The sequence below is a fragment of the Rhinatrema bivittatum genome, chromosome 7, assembly GCF_901001135.1.
Source record: "Rhinatrema bivittatum chromosome 7, aRhiBiv1.1, whole genome shotgun sequence".
NCBI classification, from domain to species: domain Eukaryota; kingdom Metazoa; phylum Chordata; class Amphibia; order Gymnophiona; family Rhinatrematidae; genus Rhinatrema; species Rhinatrema bivittatum.
In genome coordinates this window covers 66981729-67009504 of record NC_042621.1, presented here as the reverse complement: position 1 = coordinate 67009504, position 27776 = coordinate 66981729, and the positions used below count along the sequence as shown (strand labels likewise).

Genomic DNA, 27776 nt, shown 5'->3' with positions numbered 1-27776 from the left:
TGAAATGGAAGAATCCTTGACCATTGCTTATTAGTCACTTATTTATTTATTTTATTTAAACTTTTTATATACCAGCATTCGTTGTGGACATCATGTCGGTTTACAGTAAACAGGTTAAGTTTGGAAAATTACATTTTAACAGGGAAGTCAAAACTGGGAGAGGGGGTAACGATAGGCAGCTAAGAAAAGACAGTAAACAAAACGAGGTTCCTCGCGAAGAGGAGATGGAGTATAACAAAACATAGTTCCTCAATATGAGAAAGAGGGAGTAGACGTATTGTGGTCTACCTTGTCACGGATTGATGACTTTTTATTCTGGGTAAGCCTGGTTGAACAACCATGTTTTCAATTTCTTTTTGAAGTTGTTCATACAGGGTTCGAGGCGTATGTCAGGTGGTAGTGTGTTCCAGTGGGAGGGACCTGCAATCGAGAGAGCACGGTCGCGTGTGGAGGAGAGATGGGCTGTTTTCAAGGAGGGCACAAGTAGGGTGCCAGATTTTGCTGTTCTGGTGGGTCAACTGGACTTAGGAGTTGTAAAAGGGAGGTCTAACCAGTTGGAGTTGTGCGTGTGGATTGCTTTGTGAATTATGGTGAGTGTTTTGTAGATAATGCGTGATGGTGGGGAGCCAGTGTAAGTCTCTGAGGATGGGGGTGATGTGATCATATTTGCGGGAGTTTGCTACGAGTCTCGCTGCAGCATGTTGTAGCATTTGTAGAGGTTTAATGGTAGAGTAGGGGAGTCCAATGAGTAAAGCATTGCAGTAGTCCAATTTGGATGTGATGGTGGCTTGGATAACTGTACGGAAATCATGGGTGTGTAGGAGGGGTCTAAGTTTTTTGAGCACATTAAGTTTGAAAAAGCAGGCTTTAAGTATAGAGTTTACGTAATTCTTCATACTTAATTGATGGTCAAGGATGACTCCAAGGTCACTTCTAAGTGAAAGTGGAGGCTTTTGGTGGGTGATGAAAAGAAAGCCTTTTTTTGAGCATTACTGATTTATCCCTTCCTGCAAGCCAAAGATGTCAACTTGAATGGTGAGTATGTTATTTCTGGTAGGCTAGGCACATTTTATAATTTTTTGGTGAATACACTAGGAAAATTATAGGTGTTTCTGGCAATTATGCACATTATACAACCCTTTTTTAAATATGAAAATGTTAAGTAAGGGGTGCTTTGGGAGGTTCGGAACGCATTATGGATATTTCCATTATTTCTTATGGGAAAAATAGTCTTGACTTACAACCAACTTGAGTTACAACCAGCCTTCACGAACGAATTGAGTTCATTAGTCAAGGGTCCACTGTAGTTCTAGATGCACGTGTATGAAGTCTGGCCACTATCTCCTTCAGGAGTTTTTACATGTTCCAGAACCATTTACGACAGTTGTCCACAGTTCTCTGAGACATCCCAAGTTGCTGATGCTATATTGGCCCATATCTTGTCCTTGAACACCATGGAAGTATTGGCAGCTTTCTTTCTGAACAGGGCATCATATGCCACCACAACCTTCTGCTTCAGCATCTCATCTTCACTACTGAAAAATACATTGCATATTTTTGGTGGGCCTAAAATGCTTAGCTGCTGCCTTCACTACCCGTATCCTTGCCTGCCTGGCATCTCTTGCCCCTTCTCTACTTACACTCCATTTTTTTCTCCTTATGACACAAAGAACACTAACGCACTGTCACATACTCGTGCCAACAAGAAATTAGACTGAGGCTTCAGCAACAAAAAAGAAAACAAAAACAAGAGAAAACATTCAGTTTTATTTCTCTAATACCGCCTAATCCCTAGGTCCAGTAACTCTCTTCTCCTCTTCACAGTATTGACAAAAATTCCCCACATAGTCCTACTTTTTATACCATTCAGATTAAATATGTTTTCCCCACAATATTTTGCTCCTCCTGCACTATTTGGAGTGCAAAAAACAATTCAGAGATACTAAATGAATTAAGACATCACAATTATTATTCCTTATTTTTGCATATTTAAGGTGCAGTGGAATTTGGCCAAATAAATGTGATAGTTGACCAAACTTGTCACCTTGTAGTACATAAACCCACAAACAAGAGGGCACCTCAGTCACATTATTAATACTTTTGCCCATGTAATTGACTTTCCTTTAGGTGCTTAATGGTGGCATAACTTGCCTGGGAATACATAAACACCAAAACCTAAAGGTTCCCAACAAGGCATTTTGATTATATGGTAATGTAAGCAGAGAAGTTACTGGAATTACCTTCGACATGTAAGTCATTTTCATCAGCAGAGCCAATTCAATGTCAATAGAAGTGAATAAGTCATTTGAATTATGTTAGAAATGTAGCATATCATTCATCAACATTATAATGACTCTGAACAGTTACAATTTCAATTACATTTTAATTTTATCATGCCGGTATCTAATAAAAATACTATAAAAAGTTTACCCAGGATGTATGTCTACTAGCTTTTCTGTCCAGTACCACAGCAGGTTTTTTTTTCCCCATAAAATGAAAAGACAAGCAAATGTTTGCATGTTTCGAGGGGTTTGAAAGTGTGGGAAGAGGAGATTTTTATTTTTCATAATAACACTAATGTTTCCTTCTCAGAGAAAACCTCTTCTATGATCCAAGATATCTTTCTAGGCAAAATTTTCAATAGATACATTGATAAGGCCTCATTGTATACCTGGCCCTATATTTCTAGATATTAGGATCACACAGCTCCAAGTTCATGCTCCAGATAGCGGCTTTCAAGGTAAGGGTGTCAAACCGATCTTTAGGTTCTCAGGATATGTGCAATAGCTCTCAAGGTATCTAGGGTTGTTCAAACAATTTACCTGAATTCCAGATTATAGTTAAATTTACAGACTCTTCTTACCTTGAAAACTAAACCTGTCGGCAATTCGAGGACTAGAGCTCTGACACTTCTGTTCTAGCCAGACAACTGGAAAACCACCAGACTGCTGCATTTACCTCCTAGACTAGTGCACATTTCTTAGTCAACCTAAGGGCCATGCAATGGCTTTTGATAGCCTAATCTTAGTATGTCCAGATGCAAAGCTGAAGATTTGTATGTGTGTTTTACAACGTGATGCGCAAAGGTTGAGGGGTCAAGGATCCAAAATAAGAAATCTATACAAAACCGACCCCGAAGTACAACAGTGATTTGTTTCAATAGAAGTGAGCCAAGTTTTTTTTTTTATTCAGCTAAATGAATCTTTATTTGTACAATTTCTGAACACACTGCCATGAGGGATAGTTAAGTCATATGATAAAAGCAGTTTAACCAGGTATTTATTCAGTTTGAACCAACAGAAGAGCGAGCAGAGGCAAGATTTCTTAGAAAGTACCTTGAATGCAATTCTGTGCTGCCATTATTGTATTTGCTTCCTCTTTCCCAGATGCCAAAATCAGGTACTCGGTAGGCTCGCTCCACACAAAAAACAAGGTTCTGAATGAAAGAAACCTACAGCAGAAAAGAAAGAAGAAACAGCTTACAGAGGATCAAAACTTATCAGTCGAGGCTACTTTAAAGGGGTCAATTCGAGGTCTTGTGTCATCTTCAAAAGCATGAGCCATGAAACGCCAAAGAAACTCTCCAGGTTAAAGATGCTTGCAATAGTAAAAAAATAATTATTCAAAAATTGCAGAGTTAATTGCACTTAAGTTCATTTGAGATACAGAATTGTTTAAAACTCTTTCATGCACCATAACAATGCCAGTAAAACTCCAAATCATCTTTGCAGGTCACAAAAGGAACAGAAAGGAACACAGATGACAGAGAACTAAGTGGTGCAGAAGAAGAAGGGAGATGATAAAAAGAGGGAGAGTGGAATGGCAAAACGAGGAAAAGCAGCAGGAAGAGAGAGGGAAGAAGTGAAAGAAAGCAAGGAAGATGGCAAACTGAGAAAGAAAATGAAGGAAAAGCAAAAAACGAGACAAATTTCAGCAAGTGTCCGATTTAGAGGAAGATTTACTAAGCTGTGCTAGTTTATTGCGGGAGGGGCCAAATATTGCAGGGCAGCGTCCCTGAGATATTTGGCCCCCCCCCATGCAAATTATTGCCACATTACCGGGGTGAGAATTTTCATCACGGCAAAAATGCATGACAAAAAAATCGTGCTGCGGAACAAGCTCTTCCTGCACAATGGCAGCTGGGGACCACCACTGCTTAAAGGGCCAGTGGCCAAAAAAAACAGCCTTCTCCTATAGAACAAAATACCCCAAAAAAACACCCTGGGGGTCAATGGAGACCCCTGCCTGCCTATTAAGGTGGCACTGGGCAACCCAAAATGAAAAGAAAGAATCTTATGTCACATACACAGCGACAGCCTTTCCCTTCCTCCCCTTCAAAATTCCCCCCATTGACACAGAATAGCCGCCCTCCCCTCCAATTATTATAAAATCCCTGGGGTCTAGTGTCCCCCAACTTCAATCCCCAAAAATAGTACCCTGGTGGTGGCAACTGGACTCCCACCCCTACCTCATAAACCCCGATACCTCAATAGCCAGCTGGGGGCGTCAACATGACTTTGCCCCTATCACATGATGGGGCAAGGACCGGGGAGCGGTCCTAGGTCACCTGGCTTCAAGGGCCAGTGGCCCAAAAAACAGCTTTCCCCTTTAGAAAAAAAAACAAAAAAACCCCGGGGATCGAACCTAGGCCATTTGGTTTCCCCATCATGTGATAGGGGCAAGGTCAGGTCAGCGCCATTTAAAAAACAAAAAGGTTCCAACTGAGCCTGGGCTTTCTATCAAAATCAAGTTTTCAAATTATGTGGAAATAGGGGGTAAAGGTGGGAGTCCATCTCCCCCCCCCCCCCCAGGGTACTATTTTTTTGGAGCTGAAGGATGGGGGACACTAGACAATAAGAATTTTATGTTTGGAAGAGGGTTAGGGATGGGCTGGGGTGGGGTAGGGGGGGGCTATCCTGACTTTTTGGCTTTGAAGGGGGGAGAAGGAAAAGGGCCATTGTCACAGATGTGGCACGTGTTTTTTACTTTTATTATTCCCCCCCCCCTTTGTGGGGGGGGGGGTACTTGGCCTTTTAATTTTCTCGCAAGAGCATCAGGAACCTCAAATGCGATAAAATCTGTTTTTTCAAAGTTAGTTGTGTTATTTTATTAGCACTGGATTGCCTATACATAAGCTGTTTTGCATGCATTAGGAAATTGTATGCATGCAAAGCACCTTATCTCCATAGGGGGAGGAAATCATCTGTGATATTGCCACAATATGGTGATATTGCGTGATAAACAGCATTTAACATGTGTTACGTTTAACTCACAGTATTACCGTTAGTAAACCAAGGCCCTAGGGACCTATTAACTAAAGAGTGTTAAAATGTATGTTAACACATTATTGCAGCATATTTAGCATGCTATTCATTATAAACACATTTGTGCTCCTGCCACCAACAACAGGATAAGGGGCATGGGACGGTTGCCCTCTGAAGAAAGGCTAAAGAAGTTAGGGCTGTTCAGTTTGGAAAAGAGACGATTGAGGTGGGATATGATAGAAGTCTACAAAATCATGAAAGGACTTGAACAAGTTAAGATAAATCAGTTATTTACTCTCTCAGATAATAAAAGGACCAGGGGGTACGCCATGAAGCTGCAAGTACAGTAGCTCATTTTAAACAAATCAAAGAAAATTCTTTTTTCACTCAGCGCAAAGTTAAGCTTTGGAATTCATTGCCAGAGGATGTGGTTACAGCAGTTAGTGTAACTGGGTTTAAAAAAGGTTTGAATAAATTCCTAGAGGATAAATCCAGAAACTGCTATGACAGTAATTAATAAGCAATAGTAACTTGTGATTTATCTAATGTTTGGGTACTTGCCAGGTACTTGAGACTTGCATTGGCCACTGTTGGAAACAGGAGACTGGGCTTGATGGACCCTTGGTCTAACTCACTATGGCATATCTTATGTTCTTATGTTATATGTTCTAACATATCTGCATTATTGGCATGGTAAAGCCAGTCCCACTAGGGGTCATGATTCACCCTTACAACACAATCCAGTAAAAAAACAGAATGGCTACCCAAGCCTCCTTCGTACCACCCCCCACTTCAAATTAAAAAAAAATAATAAATGTGGACAAATGAGAGCAGAGCAAAGGCAAGCATGAGATCAAGAATAATTTTCTATCTTGGCATGATGGGGCAGGAAAAAGGAATACTTCCTACTGCCTCCAACTTCACTTTGGAACATATAAGGGAAGATATGTCATGTTGGGTCAGACTAAAGATCTATGACAGTAGATAATCCATCTTACTAGGAAGAACCCGGCAGAGCCAAAATGCTCTCTCCCAGGGATAAGTGGTGGCTTTCCCAAGTGTACCTGGCGAATAAGTGTTTATAGACTTTTCCTCTAGCAACTTGGACAAACCTCATTAAAACCCAGCTATGTTAGGCGTTGTGAACACATCTACAGCAACAAATTCCACAGCTTAATTGAGTGTTGAGTGAGAAAAATACTCTCTCAGATTTGTTTTAAATCTACTGCTTGTTAGTTTTATGGAATGTCACCTAGTCTTGGTTTTATTTGAAAGCTTAAATAAACCATTCCCTGTTTACCTATTCTATTCTATCTGGGCATTAGCCTCAGGAGACACATCCTCAGTTAAATAGTATAACTCATCACTGGAGGGCAGGTTCAGGCTAAAGGATCACTTCCTGACACACCAAGGTGATGCTCTTCTTCTAGGTGACCTTGCTCCTCCAATGTAACACAGCTAGAATAGAGATAGGGCTGCTTCACTACATCCCCCCCATCGCAGCCCGGACACCTGCTCCCCCTCCTTTGCTCGCTCTAATTAGACAGAAGCTCAGTTTCTTCCAAGCCTCTTCAGCAGGTGAGGGTCCTTAGCAGAGTTGGCGGAGTGCTCTGCTTGCACAGAAGTCATAGGGCAAGTTGTTCTGCGAACACTTGCAGACCTGACAAATCCTGCATTTAAGCCTCCTCTTCCACTAATAAGGAGGCGCTAAGGACACGCTATTGTCCCTAGCGCCTCCTTTATAGCGCTAGGGACATGCTATTGTCCCTAGCGCCTCCTTTATAGCGCTAGGGACATGCTATTGTCCCTAGCACCTCTTTTATAGCGCACGGCCTAATTTAAATATAGATTTGTGTGCCCAGGACAGGTACCTCGGCGCACATCGGGAGAGCGGACGCTTGACACAGAGTGCCGGTTCTCTTGCGGGTTGTTGTTTTTTTTTTTTTAATGGGCCTGAATGTTAGGAGTTACCACCCTGAAAAGAGATCTAAGTGTTATAGTGAATAATACATTGAAATCGTCAGCTCAGTGTGTGTTGTGACGATCAAAAAAGCAAACAGAATGTTAGGAATTATTAGGAAGGGAATGGCAAAATGGAGGATGTCATGATGCCTCTGTATCACTCTGTGGCGAGACTGCACCTTGAGTACGGTGTGCAATTCTGGTCACCGCATCTCAAAAAGGATATAGCTGCACTGGAGAAAGTGCAGAGAAGGGCAACCAAAATGATAAGGGGCATGGAAAGGCTGCCCTATAAGGAAAGGTTAAAGAAGTTAGGACTGTTCAGTTTGGAAAAGAGACTGAGGAGGGGAATATGATAGAAGTCTACAAAATCATAAAAGAACGTCAACAAGTTAATGTAAACCAGTTATTTACTCTTTCAGATAATAGAAGGACCAGGGGGCACTCCATGAAGTTAGCAAGCAGCTCATTTAAAACAAATCGCATAATCTTTCACTCAGCGCATAATTAAATTCTGGAATTCATTGCCAGAGGATGTGGTTACAGCAGTTAGTGTAACTGGATTTAAAAAAGATTTGGATAAGTCTTAGAGGAAAAAAAATCCATAAACTGCTATTACGGTAATTAACAAGCAATAGTGGCTTGTGATTTATCTAATGTTTAGGTACTTGCCAGGTACGTGTGCTTTGGATTGGCCACTGTTGGAAACAGGAGATTGGGCTTGATGGATCTTTGGTCTGACCCAGTATGGCATATCTTATGCTCTTATGTTATGAACAAAAATGGGTTTCATGGTAGAGTTGCCAGAAAAAAAGCCATTGCTGCACCAACACCACATAACAGCCCGCTTATAATAAAGCCAAACATCACCTAGAGAAGCCTCAAAACTTCTGGAATAAAATTATTTGGAGTTATGAGACCAAAATTAAACTTTATGGTCACAACCATAAATGCTATTGGGCCGATGCAATAAAGTGCACTCAGCCTAGCACACAGCTTAAAGAGCGATTGGACACATGCTGTGGACGTGCAAGGCTAACACCCGATGCAATAAGTGAATTAGCGCATCCAAAACACGAATAATTAATAGCGCTCATCACATGTAAATGAAATGTAGATGAGTTTATTAGCTATTACCCACCCCGAAGCAGAAAATCGCTACTTGGCTAACACACCCTACGTAAGGCAGCATATTTAATGCCAGCCCCGGAGCTGGCGTTAAGTCAATCTGCGAGGGCAAGGCTCAATTAAAAAGCAAAACAATAATGCTTTCTATGGCTCCTGTTTAAATAAAGCCTTTCTTATTTTGTGCATTCAGTGTGTTGCAGCGATAAACTGTCAAGAATTCATCCATTTTATTATTTGTCCTTAAATCGTGAAACTATTTACTTTAATTTTTGTGCTGACCATTGCCCCATGTAAGTATGTAAGGTGTCCTCTCTCAAGTGACGTTGGATCAGTCAGCTTATGAAGTTCTGAAGTGGCGGGATAAAATGAACGCTTGTATTGCGCACACAGCCACGGTCATGGGTACCCAATGGTTTGGAGAGTTAGGGACACACAAGTTCCTCTAGCACATCCTTTTTAGCACAGCAGCTCAATTATTGCTTTGGGCATCCAGATGTGGTTGTGCGCGTTAGTAAAATGGTCACTCCATACGAGCGCCCATTTTGCCTCGCGGTTTCATGGCATTGGCCCCTATATTTGGAGAGGAGTCAACATGGCCTATGACGAGAAGCATACTACCCCGACTGTGAAGCATGGAGGTGGATCTCTGCTGTTTTAGGGGGCGAGTGTGAGCTACAGCAGCACTGGGAATTTAGTCAGAATTGATAGCAGGCTGAATGTAACACTTATCAGAAAATATTGAAGGAGAATGAGCATTCATCCAAATGGCAAATGAAATGAGCAGATGAAATGAGCATTCATCCAAATGGCAGATGAAATTTAATATGGATAAGTGCAAGGTGATGCATATAGGGAAAAATAACCCATGCTATAATTACACAATGTTGGGCTCCATATTAGGTGCTACAACCCAAGAAAGAGATCTAGGTGTCATAGTGGATAACACATTGAAATCGTTGGTTCAGTGTGCTGCGGCAGTCAAAAAAGCAAACAGAATGTTGGGAATTATTAGAAAGGGAATGGTGAATAAAACGGAAAATGTCATAATGCCTCTGTATCGCTCCATGGTGAGACCGCACCTTGAATACTGTTTACAATTCTGGTCGCCGCATTTCAAAAAAGATATAATTGCGATGGAGAAGGTACAGAGAAGGGCTACCAAAATGATAAGGGGAATGGAACAACTCCCCTATGAGGAAAGACTAAAGAGGTTAGGACTTTTCAGCTTGGAGAAGAGACGACTGAGGGGGGATATGATAGAGGTGTTTAAAATCATGAGGGGTCTAGAACGGGTAGATGTGAATCGGTTATTTACTCTTTCGGATAGTAGAAAGACTAGGGAGCACTCCATGAAGTTAGCATGGGGCACATTTAAAACTAATCGGAGAAAGTTCTTTTTTACTCAACGCACAATTAAACTCTGGAATTTGTTGCCAGAGGATGTGGTTAGTGCAGTTAGTATAGCTGTGTTTAAAAAAGGATTGGATAAGTTCTTGGAGGAGAAGTCCATTACCTGCTATTAAGTTCACCTAGAGAGAATAGTCACTGCCATTAGCAATGGTAACATGGAATAAACTTAGTTTTTGGGTACTTGCCAGGTTCTTGTGGCCTGGATTGGCCACTGTTGGAAGCAGGATGCTGGGCTTGATGGACCCTTGGTCTGACCCAGTATGGCATTTTCTTATGTTCTTAGGAAACTGCATGGGGCACATTTGGACTTTCCAACATGAGAATGATCCGAAACATAAGGCCAAGTCAACCCTTTAGTGGCTGCAGCAGAAGGTTCTGGAGTGACCATCAGTGTCTCCTGACCTCATCATCATTGAGCCAGTTTGAAAAGAACTCAATCATGCAGCTCATGCTAGACAACCAAAGAATTTACAGGATCTGAAGGTTTTTTGCCAAGAGGAATGGGCATCTTTACTACATGAGAAAATAAAGGGCCTCATTCACAGCTATCACAAAAGGCTGCGAGCCATCACTGATGCAAAAGGGGCAATACAGGATATTAAGAACTAAAGGTATGCAAACGTTTGAACAGGACAATTTTATTATTTCCCTTATTGATATGGTTATTTTCTTTACTGCTATGATTTGTTTAATGATTGTGCTATTCTGTGATGTATAATAGCTTAAATTGAAACACTTTAAAACTAACAGATGTTTCTGTCTGATCATTCATGTTTACTTAAATCTCACAAATTCTGCCAGGGGAATGTCAACTTATGAGCATAACTGTACTTGCAAAAAATCAATTCTTGGTGGACCCTCAGAAACGTGCCTAAATTTACCATATATACAGTCCATAAAGCCATGCACAATGATTCACTGTAACCTAATTACAACATAAATTTGCCTAGGTTCCAATAATTAAAAGAATGAATAAATTCTAGTCTGTGTTTGACCACCACAGAATATTCCCTCCACAAACTTTCAGTTCAACACGGACATTCAGGTACAATATTTTCTGTACTTTCCCTTCCCTCTAACCTTTGTCAGGTATGCTCAAACCGGTCCTTGTCCGAACCCTCCCCCCCCCCCCCCCAGTCAGGTTTTCAGGATATCTCTAATGAATATGCATGAAATTTATTTGCATGCATTAACCTCCTAAGTATGTGTCACAGAACGCGAGCCCTCGGGCTGTGTCGTGGTTGACAGAGCCGGGCAGGTGAACTGGCTAGACTCACGCCAACAGCAGGCAGACATGCTCAAGCTGGGACTAGATCTGAGCTTCTCCCTGCAGGTTGAGCCCTTGGGTTCTGCGGTCTGCAGGATTTAGGTGATAGTTTTATACAGGAGGAGTCTGACAGAGTCTGTTGTCAGGCCAAGAGTAGGGAAGCAGGGGTCAAGCAGCATCAGTTTCTAGGCCAAGGTAAGTAAGGGCAAGCAGGGAGTAGGCAAAATCGGTCGAGGCAGGTGGCAATCAGATAAGGCCAGTATCCCGGCAAAGATCAGGCAAAGTCAATATCCAAGCAGAAGTGGAGGCAAGCTCTAAGCTTGCCACAGGCCCTGGCAGGAGAGGAAAGAGGACCCATCTGAACAGCCACAATTCATGCTTGCAGAGAGTGAGTTACAATAAGTCCCAGGTTCAGCCGCAATCATGGGTATTAGCCCCACCTTCTCTCCCAGCACACAGCTCTTCACTGCGACCCTGGAAACACAGGCTGGCAGGCACTTTCTCTGCAGCCGTGGGGCATGGGATCCTCGTGACTGCCTCAAACAGCTAATCACACTCCTGCTCCTCTGTAATGACCAAGGCAGCTAGATTAATCTCTCCTGTCATTCCCATAGCTGCAGCCCAGGCCCAGGGTGTCCCCAAACCCCTATCGTTGTCCTGCTATCAGCTCGTGAGTTAAAGTATTGGGAGGGGGAGGGATGAGAGTGAACGAGCAGGGGATAGTCATGGGGGAAGGAAAGAAGGACCGGGGATAATCACCGGAATAATTATGGGGGGGAGGAGGGGAGGAGGCGGAGGAAACTAGCATTGACCCGTGGATAAGGCAACCCTGTTTTAGAAGATTAATTTTAAGTCAAATTTCTTGACTTACACACGAGTATATACGGTAACTGGGCATAGATATAGAAAATAGGATAAACATTGAGAACTGTATATGTGTTACAATTTACCTACCTGAGGGAGGGTGGATGGGATTTCAACCTTTGCAGTATGGAGGCAGGAAGAAAGGGACTGGCATCCAGGCCATGCTCGTTTAAGTACCCGGATGCAGCCAGCTCAAACACCTCCCCTCACCTTCTACCCTTCTCATTCCCCAGCTTTAAAGTGGCCAATAGCCAGCAAGTCCTAATGCAGGCAGAAGACTGGGTGGCTCCTTCCCTCCATCCCGACATTCTTGCTGGGCCAAGGGGGCTGCAAGAGGGGAAAGCCAGGCTTCCCATCCTAGAAGTCTATGGGAGGAGTTGAGGATGGGCTGGTGATGTCATGAGGCCGGGCAGAAGGCACTGTTATTAGGAGTTGACCCTACAGCCAACGGTGCAGCTTGGCTTTCTGCTCGGGACCTGGACACATCAGCAGGTGTTTGTTAATTATGATACAGCTGAATATTTACTATGCTGCTGCTGCTAGTGTAATATGCCTTGATTGCAAATGGCAATGATCAACTATGGAGATTTTTTTATAAAAAGCAAAAGGCTTATTTTCAGCAAGGCTTTACTTCAGGCTGTTAATATTTTTACTTATAGTTATTTTTACATTTTACGTTAATTCTTATGACTGCCATTTATTTCTTTTATTTTTGTCTGGAGGTTTTATGATGCTGTTTTGTTATGTATGCCACCTAGAGCCTAGATATAGGCAAGATATAAAAAATAAAAAAATGTGTTATATCTGTATCATGAAATTTAACATTCTAGTACGCAATCCACCTAGGACTATAAAAAATAAATTAAAAAATGCAAATAAGAGATACTAGCAAAAATCCAACATGAAAAATAAAACAAAATAAAAAAATCTAGAAAATAAAAAATAAAGTAAAAATATTTAAATGAATCTATAAAAGATAAGCACTAATGTATCATTTATAGGTTGCCAAACTGTGTCTAAAAAACTAATGTAAATATGTAAACTTATAAAAGGAAAAGTTATAAAACAGGAATAGAAATGGAACAAATGAGAAATGTAAAACTGAAAAATAAGAATTAGATTCAAACTTCGGGAGACAATACATAATATGATTGGAAAGAAATATACAATAGATATCAACAGGATCAATACCCTGACTATGCATTAAAGTAATATTTAGAAATGAATAGAAGGGTAAAAAAAGGATTAAAGACAACATGCTCAAAACTAGGGTTAGGGGTTGTTAAAAATAATACTGTATATATAAAAATGCAGGTGCTTTGGCATTAGACAATAGGCATATGCATTGAGAGGTGTGGTGAGGAACAAATATGATAGTATGTTATTTATTTAAAAACTTATATTCTGCAATCTTCCAAACAAATCATTCAGTGCAGATTACAATTTAACATCCATAAATTCAGCACATATCACATTAAAAACTGCATTCTAGAAACTATATGTTAAAACAGGAAAACCACAAAAGGTGAGCCTCAGCAAATTAAATCCCAAGGAAAACATAAAAAAGCAGGACATAATTACCATAAACACAATCCCAAGACAAAACTGTCTGCACAAAGGCTCTGTGGCAAAGAACCACACATTCAATATTACAGATGCAATCCTAGTCATCATTTAAAGAGATTTTTCCTTGAAAATTGACTGTCAAAAGAATCAAACTTCAAATCAACTGTTCTGAACTTAGCAGGGAGAAAACTAGAAAAGATATAGCCATGGTGCATAAAGGCTCTGTGGCGCAACAGCAGAGGCATTCCTCATGTATCAACAGGCAATAGTTCAAGCCCCATTAGCTACATATCAGAGAGATTACAAATATAAACACAAATAAATACAAAATTGTGTGGAAACATTTTAAATTAAGAAACATAAGGATATCAAAATATATAAATTCTGACAAAGGAAAAATTGGGTCTAAATACAATATGTTAGTAGATAATGGTAAAAAATATAGTATATCACAAACATATTATACTCAAAACAAATAGCTAATATGAAAATAGTAAAAAAAAAACAAAAAAGTAAAAAAATAAAATATTTATAAATGTTTATTAAAAAAAACCCAATGCCAGACCCTAGTTCTGTCAAATGGCAACAGAACCCACACAGAAGAGGGTGATACTGGACTCAGTGCTTACTGACAGGAACAGTATCTCTGATGTTGTAGTTGATGATCATATGGGATCTAGTAATCACCGGATGGTATGGTTCAGTATTAGAGCACAAGAATGGAACCTGCTCTGATAAGGCACTCCACTTAACACTTTTCTCTCAAGAATTGGTTTTGGAACCAGTTCTGTTTAATATCTTCATTAGTGACATTGTGGATGGGTTAGAAGGAAAAGTTTGCCTTTTTGTGGATGAAACCTACATATACAACAGAGTGGACACACCTGAAGAAGTAGAGGGAATAAAAAGTATTTTTAAGAAAACTGAGTGGTCAAATATTTGACGGTTATTCAGTGCCAAGAAGTGAAGAGTCATACACCTGGGGTGTGATAATCCAAAAGAGCTGTAGATGATAGGAGGCAAATGATTATTATGCATGGACTGGGAGAGGGACCTTGGAGCAATTGTGCCTGGTGATCTGAAGACAGTGAAGCAATGTGACAAGGCAGTAGCTAAAGCCAGATAGATGCTGGGTCAAATAGAGAGAGGAATAACCAACAGGAAAAAGGAGGTGTTAATGCCCTTGTACAGTTAGGCCTCAACTGGAATACGTGTTCAGTTCTGAAGCCCATATCTCAAAAATAATAAAGACAGAATGGAAACAGTCTAGAGGAAGGTAAACAAAATTGTGTGGGGTCTGTTTCAGAAGGCTATGAGGAGAGACTGAAGGATCTAAATATGTATAACCTGGAGGAGGTGCAGCGATTGTGCATTATCGATACCTGACAGGTATCGATAATGCACAAACTTCCAAACTTTTCCGTTGGAAAAGGAAACGGTAGAACGAGGGGTCATGATATAAACTCGAAGAACCAATATTGGGAAATACTTTTTCACAGAGATGGTAGTGGATGCCTTGAATGCCCTCCCAGAAGAGGTAGTGAAGATGAGAAGAGTAAATGAATACAAAACGGCATAGGAAAAACACTGTGGATCCCTAAAGGCTTGAGGTTGCAAATGAAGAAAGGAGACGTGTAGCATTTCTGCATGGGGGTAACCTGCAAGGAACGGCAGTTACTACCATAAGCAAATTTATGGGCAGATTGGATGGACCATTTGGTCTTTAACTGCTGTCATTACCATGTTACTATGTATGCAAGAGATTAAGTTTCATTCAAAAGCAAGGGTCATAGAGTTAAGGAAAACTAACTTTTAAAATGAGGGAATACCTCAAAGAATCCTTAGCTGGCTGGGAAAATCTAGAGGAAGTTGAAGAGCCATGGGTGAAACTAAAAAGAGATATTATAAGGGCAATTGATCTTTTTGTTAGGAAAGAAAATAAAAGGAAAAAGAGGCCACTATATTTTTCTAAAGTAGCAGTGGTAAGGGAGAAAAAGTTAGTTTTCATAAACTATAAAAGATCACAGAAAGTGGAAGACAGGCAAAAATATCTGGAAAAGCTAAGAGAAGCAGGGAAAGTAATAAGGAATGTTAAATGGAAGAAAAAATAGCTAATACAGTAAAATGTGGTTCAAGACTTTTTTTTTAAGATATGTTAGTGATAGAAGGAAGTGCAAAAGTGACATTGCGAGACTCAAAGATGAAGGAGAGGAATATGTAGAGGCTGATAAGGAAAAAGTGAAATTGCTTTGTAAATATTCTGTTCGGTGTTAATTATTGAAGGGCTTGGAGCAGGATCACATAAAACAAATACAAATAAGATTGGAAGTGAACAGTGTGTTTGTGAGAAGCTAACTAAACAAAGTAGATGGGATACATCCGAGGGTATCAAGGGAACTTGGAGAAGTCTTTGCAGCTCTGCTGGCTGCCCACCTCAATGCCTTTTTAGAGTCTGGAGTAGTTCCAGAGGACTGGAAATGGGCAGATGTGGTTCCTATTCATGAAAGTGGAAGTAAGGAAGAGGTTGGTAACTGCAGGCTGGTTACTCTTAATCTTTACCTCAGTCTCACAATGCCAATTATCACCAACATTTCTAAGAAAAAGTCTTGACCTCCCCGTTTTACCTCACTTGCTTTCATTTGAATTTTTACATTTCTGACTATTTTCCAACTTCACTTGGCTTTTCCAGATATTGTCGTCTGTCTTCCTCTTTATGTGATCTCTTGTAGTTTATAAATTGCTAACCTTTTATTAATTACCTTTTTTGCTACTTGTTTAAAAAAACCATAGTGGACTCTATTTTATTTACTTCCCTAACAAAAAGGTTAATTGCCTTTAAAAATTCAATGAATAATAGAAAATAGGAAATCAAGTATTTAATTTGTATATTTTCTTTATATATTTATTGTCATTTTTTTTTATTTTTTATTAAGAGCAACCATAATGGTGAGGGATCAGCATTGGAAGACTTATGAGGAGAGGCTGAAGGATCTGAATATGTATACCCTGGAAGTGAGGATGTGCAGGGGAGATATGATACAGACTTTCAGATATCTGAAAGGTTTTAATGATACACAATTTTCAAACCTTTTCCCACTAGAAAGAAATTAATAGAACTAGAGATCATGAAATGAAACTCCAGGGAGGATAACTCAGAGCCAATGTCAGGAAATATTTCTTCACAGAGAGAATGCCTGAAATGCCCTTCCGGAAAAGATGGTGAAGACAAAAACAGTGAAGGAATTCAAAGGATAATGGGATAAACACTGTGGATCCCTAAAGTCTAGAAGTTGGAAATAAAGAAGAGTGAATGGGGGTAAATTGGGGTTAAATTGCTAGTGTGGCAGTTGCTACCCTTAACAATTAAGCTTTGATGCTGTTGATGCAACTCATCATTTATCTCTGCTTCAACGGCAGTGAGAAAAGGGGAATTGGATTCAGACAGCAACTGACAAGGGCCCCGACTTTTACAGTTTGGGGAGCAAATAAACATGGGGTAACTTGCTGATGCAGTGCTTACCACCCTTAATCACTAAGCCTGATACTTTTGATACAACTCCAACATTGCTGTCTGCTTTCTTGGCAATGGCTAAGGAAATTGGATTCAAATAGCATCTGAGGACTCTGACTTTTACGGTCTGGTAAACTGATAAGCATGGGAGTAACCTGCACAGTGCAGCAGATATTGGCATAAGATTGCTGGGCAGACTTGGTGGATCATTTGGCCCTCTTCTGCCGTGATTTCTATATTTCTGTGTCTAATGTATTTTTCGCACTATCAGACGCATCTAGGATTTAGAGGAGGAAAATAAGAAAAGAAAATTCTGTCCCCATGACGGGCTCTGTATGGAGCTCCCCCCTGGTGGCCGTCCGTGGGATTTTTTTTTGGTTTTGTTTTTTTATAGTAAGGCAGAGAACATCCACACAGGTACTCACACTCACTGGTTTTCTCTCCCTCACATACATACATAGGCTCTTTTACACTTACTAGCTCTCTCCCCCACTCAACTCACTGGCTCTCCCTCACATATACACAGACCCACAGACAATCACACACTCAAACTCTCTCCCTCATACACACAGCTCTCTCATACCAGTTATTTTAAACTTTCAAGACTGTTACAAAGTTCAATAATAAATAGTCAGGGCTATATTACATTGATTAGGAGAGCAATTTGCTCCTAATATTTCAACAGGTAGCCACTTAATCAGCACAGGCAGTAATTCTATTTGCTTTTCATTAATTTCAGCTGTCAAAAACTGATCAGTTCTGAAAAGCCACATTGCTTCATATGCAAGAAACATTTTATCACAAATCACTGAACCACACAAAGAACCAAAAAAGCAAAGGTCACTGTCATGTATTCTCCATCCCAGGCAGTATACCATCCCCATGACCCTCCAAATACATCCAAGCAAATGAGAAGGAAATGGCCTGCACAAACCACAAACCCCGATGCCATGTACTGTCCTCCACCGGCAGAGCCCGAGCTCCCCGCCGGTCCCAGGGTGCATCTCACTGCGAAGATCGGTGTGGCACAGGTCAAACATCAGCCGTTTGAACCGCGTGGGCTACGGAGGCCCCTCCAGTTCAAACAGCTCCCTGCCTGTCTGCTGTTCCCGGGATGCATCCTACTGCGAAGGCCGGCACGCCGCAGGTCAAATGCCAGCCGTCTGAACTGGAGGGGTCTCCATAGCCCACGCGGTTCAAACAGCTGATGTCTGACCTGCGCCACGCCGACCCCTCGCAACAAGATGCACCCCGGGAACAGCAGACCGGCAGGAAGCTCAAGTTCCGCCAGCAGAAGACGACACACGGCATCAAAGCCCATGGTCAGCACAGGCCATCTCCCTCTCATCTGTCCAGACACAGCAGAAAATCATGAGGGCAATATACCGCCTGGGATAGAGGTCACACGAAACAAACCTCCACCCTTCCAGCTCATGGCACAGTTCAGTGATTCATGACAAAATGTTTCCTGCATTTGACCTGAGCCACCATGCTGACTGGGCTGAGTTGGGAGGAGGAGGGGGACGGCGCGCGAGAAGAAGAGACGCTACATTCGCTCCATAAGACGTACAGACATTTTCCCCCCACTTTTGGGGGAAAAAAGTGCGCCTTATGGAGTGAAAAATACGGTATATTTGTAAGCATTTTTTTTGTAATTTATTTATTTATTTGTATGTTTTTATATACCGAAATTTGGCACAAGCCTTCACTCCGGTTTACAGGTATAACAACCATTTACATGAACAGGCAAACGTTTTACATTAATAACTGTGGTAAAACGGCATAAATCTTTTCATGCTTTGCTATTTTTTTTTTATACAACATTTTCATTCCCTTCAGTATAATCTCCTAGTTCACATTTCACCATGCAAACAATTTTTTCAACACTTTGGGGTTAGCTGCATCTTTGGCTAATATAGAAATCATTGCTCTTAACTTAGAAATGGAAAATGGTAGAAATTTTGATTTGGTATTTTTCTTGAAGTTGCTAATGCACCATTTGCACAACATACCTGGAAAATGCTGTCTATGCTGCTGTTTGTCTAGCATAGTGCCACAAACAGGTCTGGTTTTCAGGGAATCCACAATGAATATGCATGAGGTATATTTGCATACACCGCCTCTACTGTATGCAGATATATCTCGTATATTCATTGTGGATTTCCTGTAAACCAGATCTGTGTGTTGCATTTCAGGACCGGATTTGCCAACCCCTGGGCTTGCTTTTCTGCACTAATACCAAAAAGCACAAGTTTGTGAATAGATGACTTGGAAAGTGGAAAAGTTGAGCATAGACCACTGCCCCCTAATCCAGTCTCCCCCATCCCTCTCCCCCCACTCTTCTTCTCTAGTGATCAGGAAGAGATAATGTAATCCTGAAACAGATACTACAGAGCAAAGCACAGACACAAAAAGAGCTTGAATTAGCACAAGTTTGAAACTATGGGAAGTAGTGTCAAAGGTCAAGGTTTCAACCTTGTCCTCGATGAATGGTACTACCACTCATAACTTTCAAACTTGTGCTAAATTTGAACACTTTTTGTGTCTGGAACCTAGGGCTTAATTTTTGGCAGAATGACCCAGAATAGCATTCTACTCCTTTTTTTCTGAGAAATAGTAGACCTAGCAGTGTAAATCAATGCTGGCTCCCTGGTGGAAACAGATCAAAGCCAGTAGCATCACGGATAATTTCTGGACCCCAGTCCCTGGAGGAAGCAGAGCAGAGAGCATTGGAGCTCCTTACCCTGATACAGGGTAGTCACATCACCTTGATTTTTGTGCAATTTCCCAGCACAATTGAGGAGGCTATGAGGGGGAACAGCCAAGGTCATTCCAGTCTGTCCTCATCCCTCAAGGCAGAGGAAACCCAGTTGAATCTACAAGAGGAAGCCTGTGCCTTACTGGCTAAAGAGGGTGAGGAGGAAAGTTGCTGGAGAAGATATTTTTCTCAATTGGGGAGGATCGAGGATCAGAGATTAGGGGTGAGAATTGGGGGCCCTAAGATCACTGGTGGTGGTGGTGGGAAGGGGGAGCAGAGAAGGACTATTGGGAGATTCATGGGGGGCAGTGAAGATGGGAATGAAGGACCAGGATCCCCAGGTCAGAGAGGAAGAAGAGAGTTGAGAGAAGGGGCATTACCCCCCCTCTCTCTCTACCCTTTTCCTCCTTACCCCAATGATCCTCCACCCCCCAGCTCCTGCAGTGGTCATCCCCCAGCTGACTTTCAGCCACCAAGCGAAGAATGGCTAGGGCGTGAGTACTGGTGCGGGCTAGGGATGAAGAATCCTTGGAATAAAGAGGAAGAGCATGAAGAGTGTGTTCGCATATGTATGAGAGAAAGTGTGTGTGTTTGGGACAAAAGACTTCACAGCTGGCCCTGGCCCAACCCCGCCCCCTCACATAAGTCATATGTGGTTCTCCTCCCCATGCAACAGTTCCCTTTTTGTCTATAAATTAAGTCCTGTACAGTAATATTTGTAAAGTAAACATTTTCAGAACTGATGTTTTGAATCAAAAAATGTTATGACTTGTTTGGCTAAATGGCAATCATTATACTAAAATTACTTGGCAATGCAACAATTTATTCTCAGAAGCAGCACTAATGGTCTGTAACAAGTAAAACAAAATCATTTCTCAAGTTATTGCAAAGTCAAAGATGGCCAAGATGACACTGTCTTTTTCAATATTTCTCATGTTCTTTGTACGTCTTGCTTTTTTCTATTTGCTCTGCTTCTTCTAAGAAGCAACAGCCGACAGAAGGAAACCTGTCTTCTCCTTCCAGCTGCACAAGCCACACCAATCACATGTCTTTCCCTAAGCATCTGCAGGACCCTCAGGATAAGATCAAGAAGCATAGAGTCAGAATCTGGACCCTTCCGGAAGATCGTCACACTTTCCTCTCTCAGCATCATATGTGAAACAGAGTCTGTATTTGCTTCTGGGTTCATCTCTGGGAGGCAGTAGGACAAGCAGAGTAACGACAAATGATGGATGCTTATATAGAAGATTTATCAGCTGTCTAATCTGACATCAAGTATCTTCCTGATAGAGAGGCAGAGTCCTGGTTACATATGTCAAAGCATCTATATTCAGAGCCATCAGCAGATTTTTCAAAATTCTGTGGCAAATTTGCATAATTTGGCATATATTCACATATTAAATAATATATATTGTTTTCACTTTATAAAAATAAAGTCATTTTCTGACAATTTTGTGTCCAGTTAATCCAATTGGTTCTTTATTAGAGGAAAAGGGATCTGTAACAGATCGCTGGCTGGGCTCTGCATGAGCAGCTGGTTTTTGGAACAGACTTCTCAGAGCCAGTTACTTGCAGACACAACGGCTTTATTCCATGTTTCAGTGTTTACTTCATATTTAAAGCTTCCAGCTTTTCTCCTGAGATACCAGGATCATCTGGTAAAATAAAATAAAAGCAAAAAGAACAGCATTCACGAAGTATAAAGGATCCCAAAAAGAGGAACACAAGGAAGAATATCTGGTGAAACTGAGGGAGACGAAGAAAGCAATCAAAAAAGCAAAAAGTCAGGCAGAAAAAAGGATTGCCAAAGAGGTAAAGCGAGGTGACAAAACCTTTTTCAGATATATCAAAGAAAGGAGAAAGATCCGAAATGGTATAGTGAAATTGAAAGGTGAAAAGATCAATGTGTGGAGAGAGACGAAGAAATGGCAGAAATATTAAACAAATACTTCAGTTTGGTGTTCATTAAAGAAGAACCTGGAGAAGGACCGTCGCTAGTTAACAAGAAACTGGAGGAGGGTGGAGCAGATGAAATACTTGTTTACAAAAGAGAACGTATGGGAAGAGCTAGGAAAACTGAAAGTGGACAAAGCCATGGGGCCTGCTGAGGTTCATCCCAGGATACTGAGGGAGCTCAGAGATGTGCTGCTGGGTCCGCTGCACGACCTGTTCAATAGATACCTGGAAATAGGAGTGGTGCCGAGTGACTGGAGAAGAGCAGTGGTGGTCCTGCTTCACAAGAGTGGGAGCAGAGAGGAGGCTGGAAAAAACAGGCTGGTTAGCCTCACCTCGGTGGTGGGAAAAGGAATGGAGACTCTGCTGAAGGAAAGGATAGTGAACTATCCACACTCAGGAGGATTGCTGGACTCGAGGCAGCATGGACTCACCAGGGGAAGGTCCTGTCAGACAAATCTGATTGATTTTTTTGATTGGGTGACTAAAGAATTGGTTTGAGGAAGAGCACGCAATGTGTTCTCTTGGATTTCAGCAAAGCTTTTGATACGGTCCTGCACAGGAGGCTTGTGAATAAAATGAAAATCTTGGAAGTGAGCACCAAGGTGGCGACATGGATTACAAACTGGTTGACGGATAGAAGACAGCATGTGATGGTAATTGGAACCTACTCTGAAGAGAGAGCCATGTTAAGTGGAGTGTCACAGGGATTGGTGTTGGGACTGGTCCTTTTCAACATCTTTGTGAGTGACCTTGCGGAAAGGATAGAAGGTAAAGTTCATCTATTTGCGGATGATACGAAGTAAGATCTGCTATAGAGTGGACATGCAGAAGGAGTAGAGAGAATGAGACGTGATTTAAGGAAGCTTGAATGGTGGTTGAAGATATGGCAGCTAGGATTCAATGCCAATAAGTGCAGAGTCATACATCTGGGGTGTGGTAATCCAAAAGAGCTGTACGTGATGGGGGTGAAGGGCTGTTGTGTGCACAGAGCAAGAGAGGGACCTTGGGGTGATAGTGTCTAGCGATCTGAAGAAGTCAGCGAGGAAATGTGACAGGCGATAGCTAAAGCCAGAAGAATGCTGGGCTGCATGGAGAGAGAAATAATTAGTAAGAAGAAGGAGGTGAGGCCTCAACTGGAGTACTGTGTTCAGTTCTGGAGACCATATCTCAAAAGGGACAGAAACAGGATGGAGGTGGTCCAGAGAAGGGCAACAAAAATGGTGGGAGCTTTTCATCAAATGACTAATGAGGAGAGGTTGAAGAAACTAAATACGTATATCCTAGGGGACAGGAGGTGCATGGGAGATATGATTCAGACCTTCAGATACCTGAAAGGTTTTAATGATGCACATTCAACAAACTTTCTCCATTGGAAAGAAATCAGTAGAACTAGGTGTCACGAAAAGAAACTCCAGGGAGGACGACTCAGAACCAACGTCAGAAAATATTTCTTCACGGAGAGGGTGGTGGATGCCTGGAATGTCCTTCCGGAGAAGGTGGTAAAAACAAAAATGGTTAAAGATTTCAAAGGGACATGGGATAAACACTGTGGATCCCTAAAGGCTGCAGGATGAAAAAGAGGAAGAGTGCATGGGGGTAACCTGCTGGTGTGGCAGTTACTACTCTTACCCAATAAGCCTTCATACCGTTTATGCAACTCATTATTGCTCTCTGTTTTAATGACAGGGGGAAAAGAGGAAAAGGAGAATTAGTTTCGGACAGCAACCAATAAGGACATTGAATTTTATGGTCTGAGAAAACAAATAAGAATGGGGGTAACTTGCTGATGCGACTGTTAGTACCCTTAATCAATTAGCCTTAAACTTGTGATGTAACTCAAACATTGCTCTCTTCTTCAACGGCAAGAGATAAGAGATAATGGGGAATTGGACTCAGGCAGTAACCAACAAGGGTCCTGGACTTTAACAGTTTGGGAAACTAAGTATAGGGGTAACTTGTATACCAACAGCAGATGCCACTCCCTGATGCTACCATTATAGGGGAGACCTGTATGGAATGGCTGATGCTACCATAAGCTTGCTGGGCTGATTAGATGGACCATTTTGTCCTTTTCTGCCATCATTTCTATGTTTATGTGTAGGCCAGACCAATTTCCAAGGACCATATAAGTATTTTCCAATTGTACCTCTGCTGATTCAAAATCCCTAATCCAATGCTGCAGACATCTCTGTTTCTGGGTCTAAGCAAGCCCTTTCCCTCTGGGCTCCCTGTCTGGTTCTGTCTCTGTTTGAAAGGCTGTGCTACGTTGAAGGATAGTGAGCCCTTGTACTGCTGATACACCATGGCAGCAGGTCTTCTGCCTAGCCAATCATCTCTCCCTCGGGTTGAGCCCTCAAGATTTTGGCAGCCGGCAGGACTTACAGCTGGAGACGGAAGTGGATGTTGGGGAGATACCAGTTCCGGAGATGGTTTTCAAGGGTGATGAGTCAGACGAACTGAACCAAATCACTGTGAACCGGGAAGATGTAGGCCAGATTGACAAACTAAAAAGAGTAGCAAATCACCTGGACCGGATAGTATGCATCCTAGGGTACAAAAGGAACTCAAAAATGAAATTTCTGATCTATTAGTTAAAATTTGTAACCTATCATTAAAATCATCCATTGTACCTGAAGACTGGAGGGTGGCCAATGTAACCCCAATATTTAAAAAGGGCTCCAGGGGTGATCCAGGTAACTATAGACCAGTGAGCCTGACTTCAGTGCCGGGAAAAATATTGGAAACTATTCTCAAGATCAAAATCGTAGAGCATAAAGACAGACATGGTTTAACGGAACACAGTCAACATGGATTTACCCAAGGGAAGTCTTGCCTAACAAATGTGCTTCATTTTTTTGAAGGGATTAATAAACATGTGGATAAAGGTGAACCTGTAGATACAGTGTATTTTGATTTTCAGAAGGCGTTTGAAACAGTCCCTCAAGAGAGGCTTCTAAGAAAACTAAAAAGTCATGGGATAGCAGGCGATGTCCTTTCATGGATTACAAACTGGTTAAAAGACAGGAAACAGAGTAGGATTAAATGGTCAATTTTCTCAGTGGAAAAGGGTAAACAGTGGAGTGCCTCAGGGATCTGTACTTGGACTGGTGCTTTTCAATATATATAAATGATCTGGAAAGGAATACGATGAGTGAGGTTATCAAATTTGCGGACGATACAACATTATTCAGAGTAGTTAAATTACAAGCGGATTGTGATACATTATAGGAAGACCTTGCAAGACTGGAAGATTGGGCATTCAAATAGCAGATGAAATTTAATGTGGACAAGTGCAAGGTGTTGCACATAGGGAAAAATAACCCTTGCTGTAGTTACACGATGTTAGGTTCCATATTAGAAACTACCACCCAGGAAAAAGATCTAGGCATTAGTGGATAATACTTTAAAATCATCGACTCAGTTTGCTACAGCAGTCAAAAAAGCAAACAGAATATTAGGAATTATTAGGAAGGGAATGGTTAATAAAACGGAAAATGTCATAATGCCTCTGTATCGCTCCATGGTGAGACCACACCTTGAATACTGCGTATAATTCTGGTTGCAACATCTCAGAAAATATGTAGTTGCAATGGAGAAGGTACAGAGAAGGGCAACCAAAATGATAAAGGGGATGGATCAACTCCCCTATGAGGAAAGGCTGAAGAGGTTAGGGCTGTTCAGCTTGGAGAAGAGACGGCCGAGGGGGGATATGATAGAGGTCTTTAAGATCATGAGAGGTCTTGAATGAGTAGATGTGAATCAGTTATTTACACTTTTAGATAATAGAAGGACTAGGGGGCATTCCATGAAGTTAGCAAGTAGCACATTTAAGACTAATCAAAGAAAATTATTTTTCACTCAATGCACAATTAAGCTCTGGAATTTGTTGCCAGAGGATGTGGTTAGTGCAGTTAGTGTGGCTGGGTTCAAAAAAGGTTTGGATAAGTTCTTGGAGAAGTCCATTAACTGCTATTAATCAAGTTTACTTAGGGAATAGCCATTGCTATTAATTGCATCAGAAGTATGGGATCTTCTTGGTTTTGGGTAATTGCCAGGTTCTTGTGGCCTGGGTTTGGCCTCTGTTAGAAACAGGATGCTGGGCTTAATGGACCCTTGGTCTGACCCAGCATGGCAATTTCTTATGTTCTTATGAGTCAAGGTCCCATCCGAGGTCGTAGCTGACTGAAGACACAAGTGGAGTCAAGGTCCAGAATGGGGTCGGCAGCAAGAAGACAATCCAAGGATCAAGACAACACAAGGGAGCGGGCAACAACCAGGATGAGGGCACACAGGAGAGAGCCAGGAAAGGAGTAGGAATACAGGGCAAACTAGGAACGCTGGGCAGCAAGTACTGCAGAACTGCAGGGGACTTGTTGCGAAGGCAGTAGGTTGTAGTTTTAGGCCTCCCTTTATACAAGGCAAGTTGTGACATCATCGGAGCATGACAAAGGAAGTCCTGCCAGCAGGTCCTATAAAAGGGTTCAAGAGCTGCAGGAAGTTTAGCCATGTTCCTTGGACGCAGCATGATGCCAGAGGTGCCTTAGATCAGAGGTGAGGAGCGTTACAGGCTGTATTCTCTCTGGCTTAAGATACACGCTGATTCTGCAATTTGGTCTTAGCTGTGTCTCTCAATTAGTAATGTACTTTTCCTGGTTGCTACCTCGATCCTAATTAATTCTCTGCAAAGAATCTCCAAATTACATTTCCCAGCAGCCTTGTGCTTCCTGTTCCTTTTGGCTTTACAATTGCCTAACTCTTATTTACTTTTTCTTTCCCTCTTGAAGCAGTGTTCCCCCTGGACCTCCTCCTTCCTTCTGGGGCCTTTAATTTTCCTGTCTTTCCTTGTGGCTTCTGGCTGTGTGAAACCCCTGCGTCATCACAACGTCTTACTGATGCTGGAGGGGAAGGAGAAAGGATCTGGAGAGAGAGAATCTCAGGCAAGAGGGATGGAGGCATAAGGGTTAGAGGGGGATTAAAGAGGAGGATAGACAGAGGGAGGAGAGATAAGGGCATCAGGAAGCAGAGGGAAAGGGAGTAGGGAAAGGGGATCAGGGTCAGAAGAAGAAGAGGAAGGAATGATCTAATCACACTACTCCCATTCCCCCCCATTTGATAAGAACATAAGAACATAAGAAATTGCCATGCTGAGTCAGACCAAGGGTCCATCAAGCCCAGCATCCTGTTTCCAGCAGAGGCCAAACCAGGCCACAAGAACCTGGCAATTACCGAAACACTAAGAAGATCCCATGATACTGATGCAATTAATAACAGTGGCTATTCCCTAAGTAAACTTGATTAATAGCCTCTCTTACACACACACTCGTCAATTCTTTCACTCATATTTCACAACACCTCCAATCCTCTCACACAGTCTTTCTAAATACACTCCATTGTTCACAAAGTACAACCCCTCTGCTCACCTCTCATGCCCCACAGCATATCCAATCACCTCAGTCACTCCCTGCTACTTCTCCAATCCCCCTCCTCATTCCTTCTTCTCCAATCCCCCACATCTGCTCCCTCCCCCACAACCCCTGAGATCACTTCATTATTGCCTTCCTGACCCCCCACTCTTTCTTGCCTCCATCCCCTCTACCTCACAGACCGGCAGTGTAATTGTATCCATCTCCTCATCTGCTCATAGCCAGAGTATCCTCTTCTGACTGAAGACACAAGCGCCGGCCATCCATTGCTCCTACCATGTGACAGGGGCCGACCTATGGCACTGGTACCCCCTGTGACATAGTAAGGTCAAAGGCTATCGGTGCCATTTTGAATACCGGCAGCCGACGGCGTGAGTGCAGGAGATGGCTCTCGGACTTCCTGCTGGACCACCAGGGAGTTTTGGTAAGTCTTGGGGGGGGGCGGGGGTCAGAAGGGTGGGGGGTTTGTTTAAATTCGCTCCTTTAGGCGGCAGAATAATTTGGTGAAGATTCGTTGTATTCGTGGGGAATCGCGATACGTTTCGCTTCCCCACGAATACAACGAATATGGCCCTATACATTGCAGATTACCAATACATTGGAAACGAATGCACACCCCTACTATCTATGTATACTCAGCCGGCAAAGCATGTGTTTTACTAACCAC

General features: G+C 42.0%; 1 protein-coding gene across 3 annotated transcripts in view; it reads right to left on the bottom strand.

Moving 5' to 3' along the window:
* Nucleotides 1-27776, bottom strand: part of PHKB (phosphorylase kinase regulatory subunit beta) — a 601073-nt gene that overhangs the window by 312974 nt on the left and 260323 nt on the right. For all 3 annotated transcript variants that reach the window (XM_029608470.1, XM_029608471.1, XM_029608473.1), the window contains one exon: nucleotides 3336-3451. In XM_029608470.1, the coding sequence (XP_029464330.1) occupies nucleotides 3336-3451 (116 nt within the window). The remainder of the gene's footprint in view (nucleotides 1-3335; nucleotides 3452-27776) is intronic.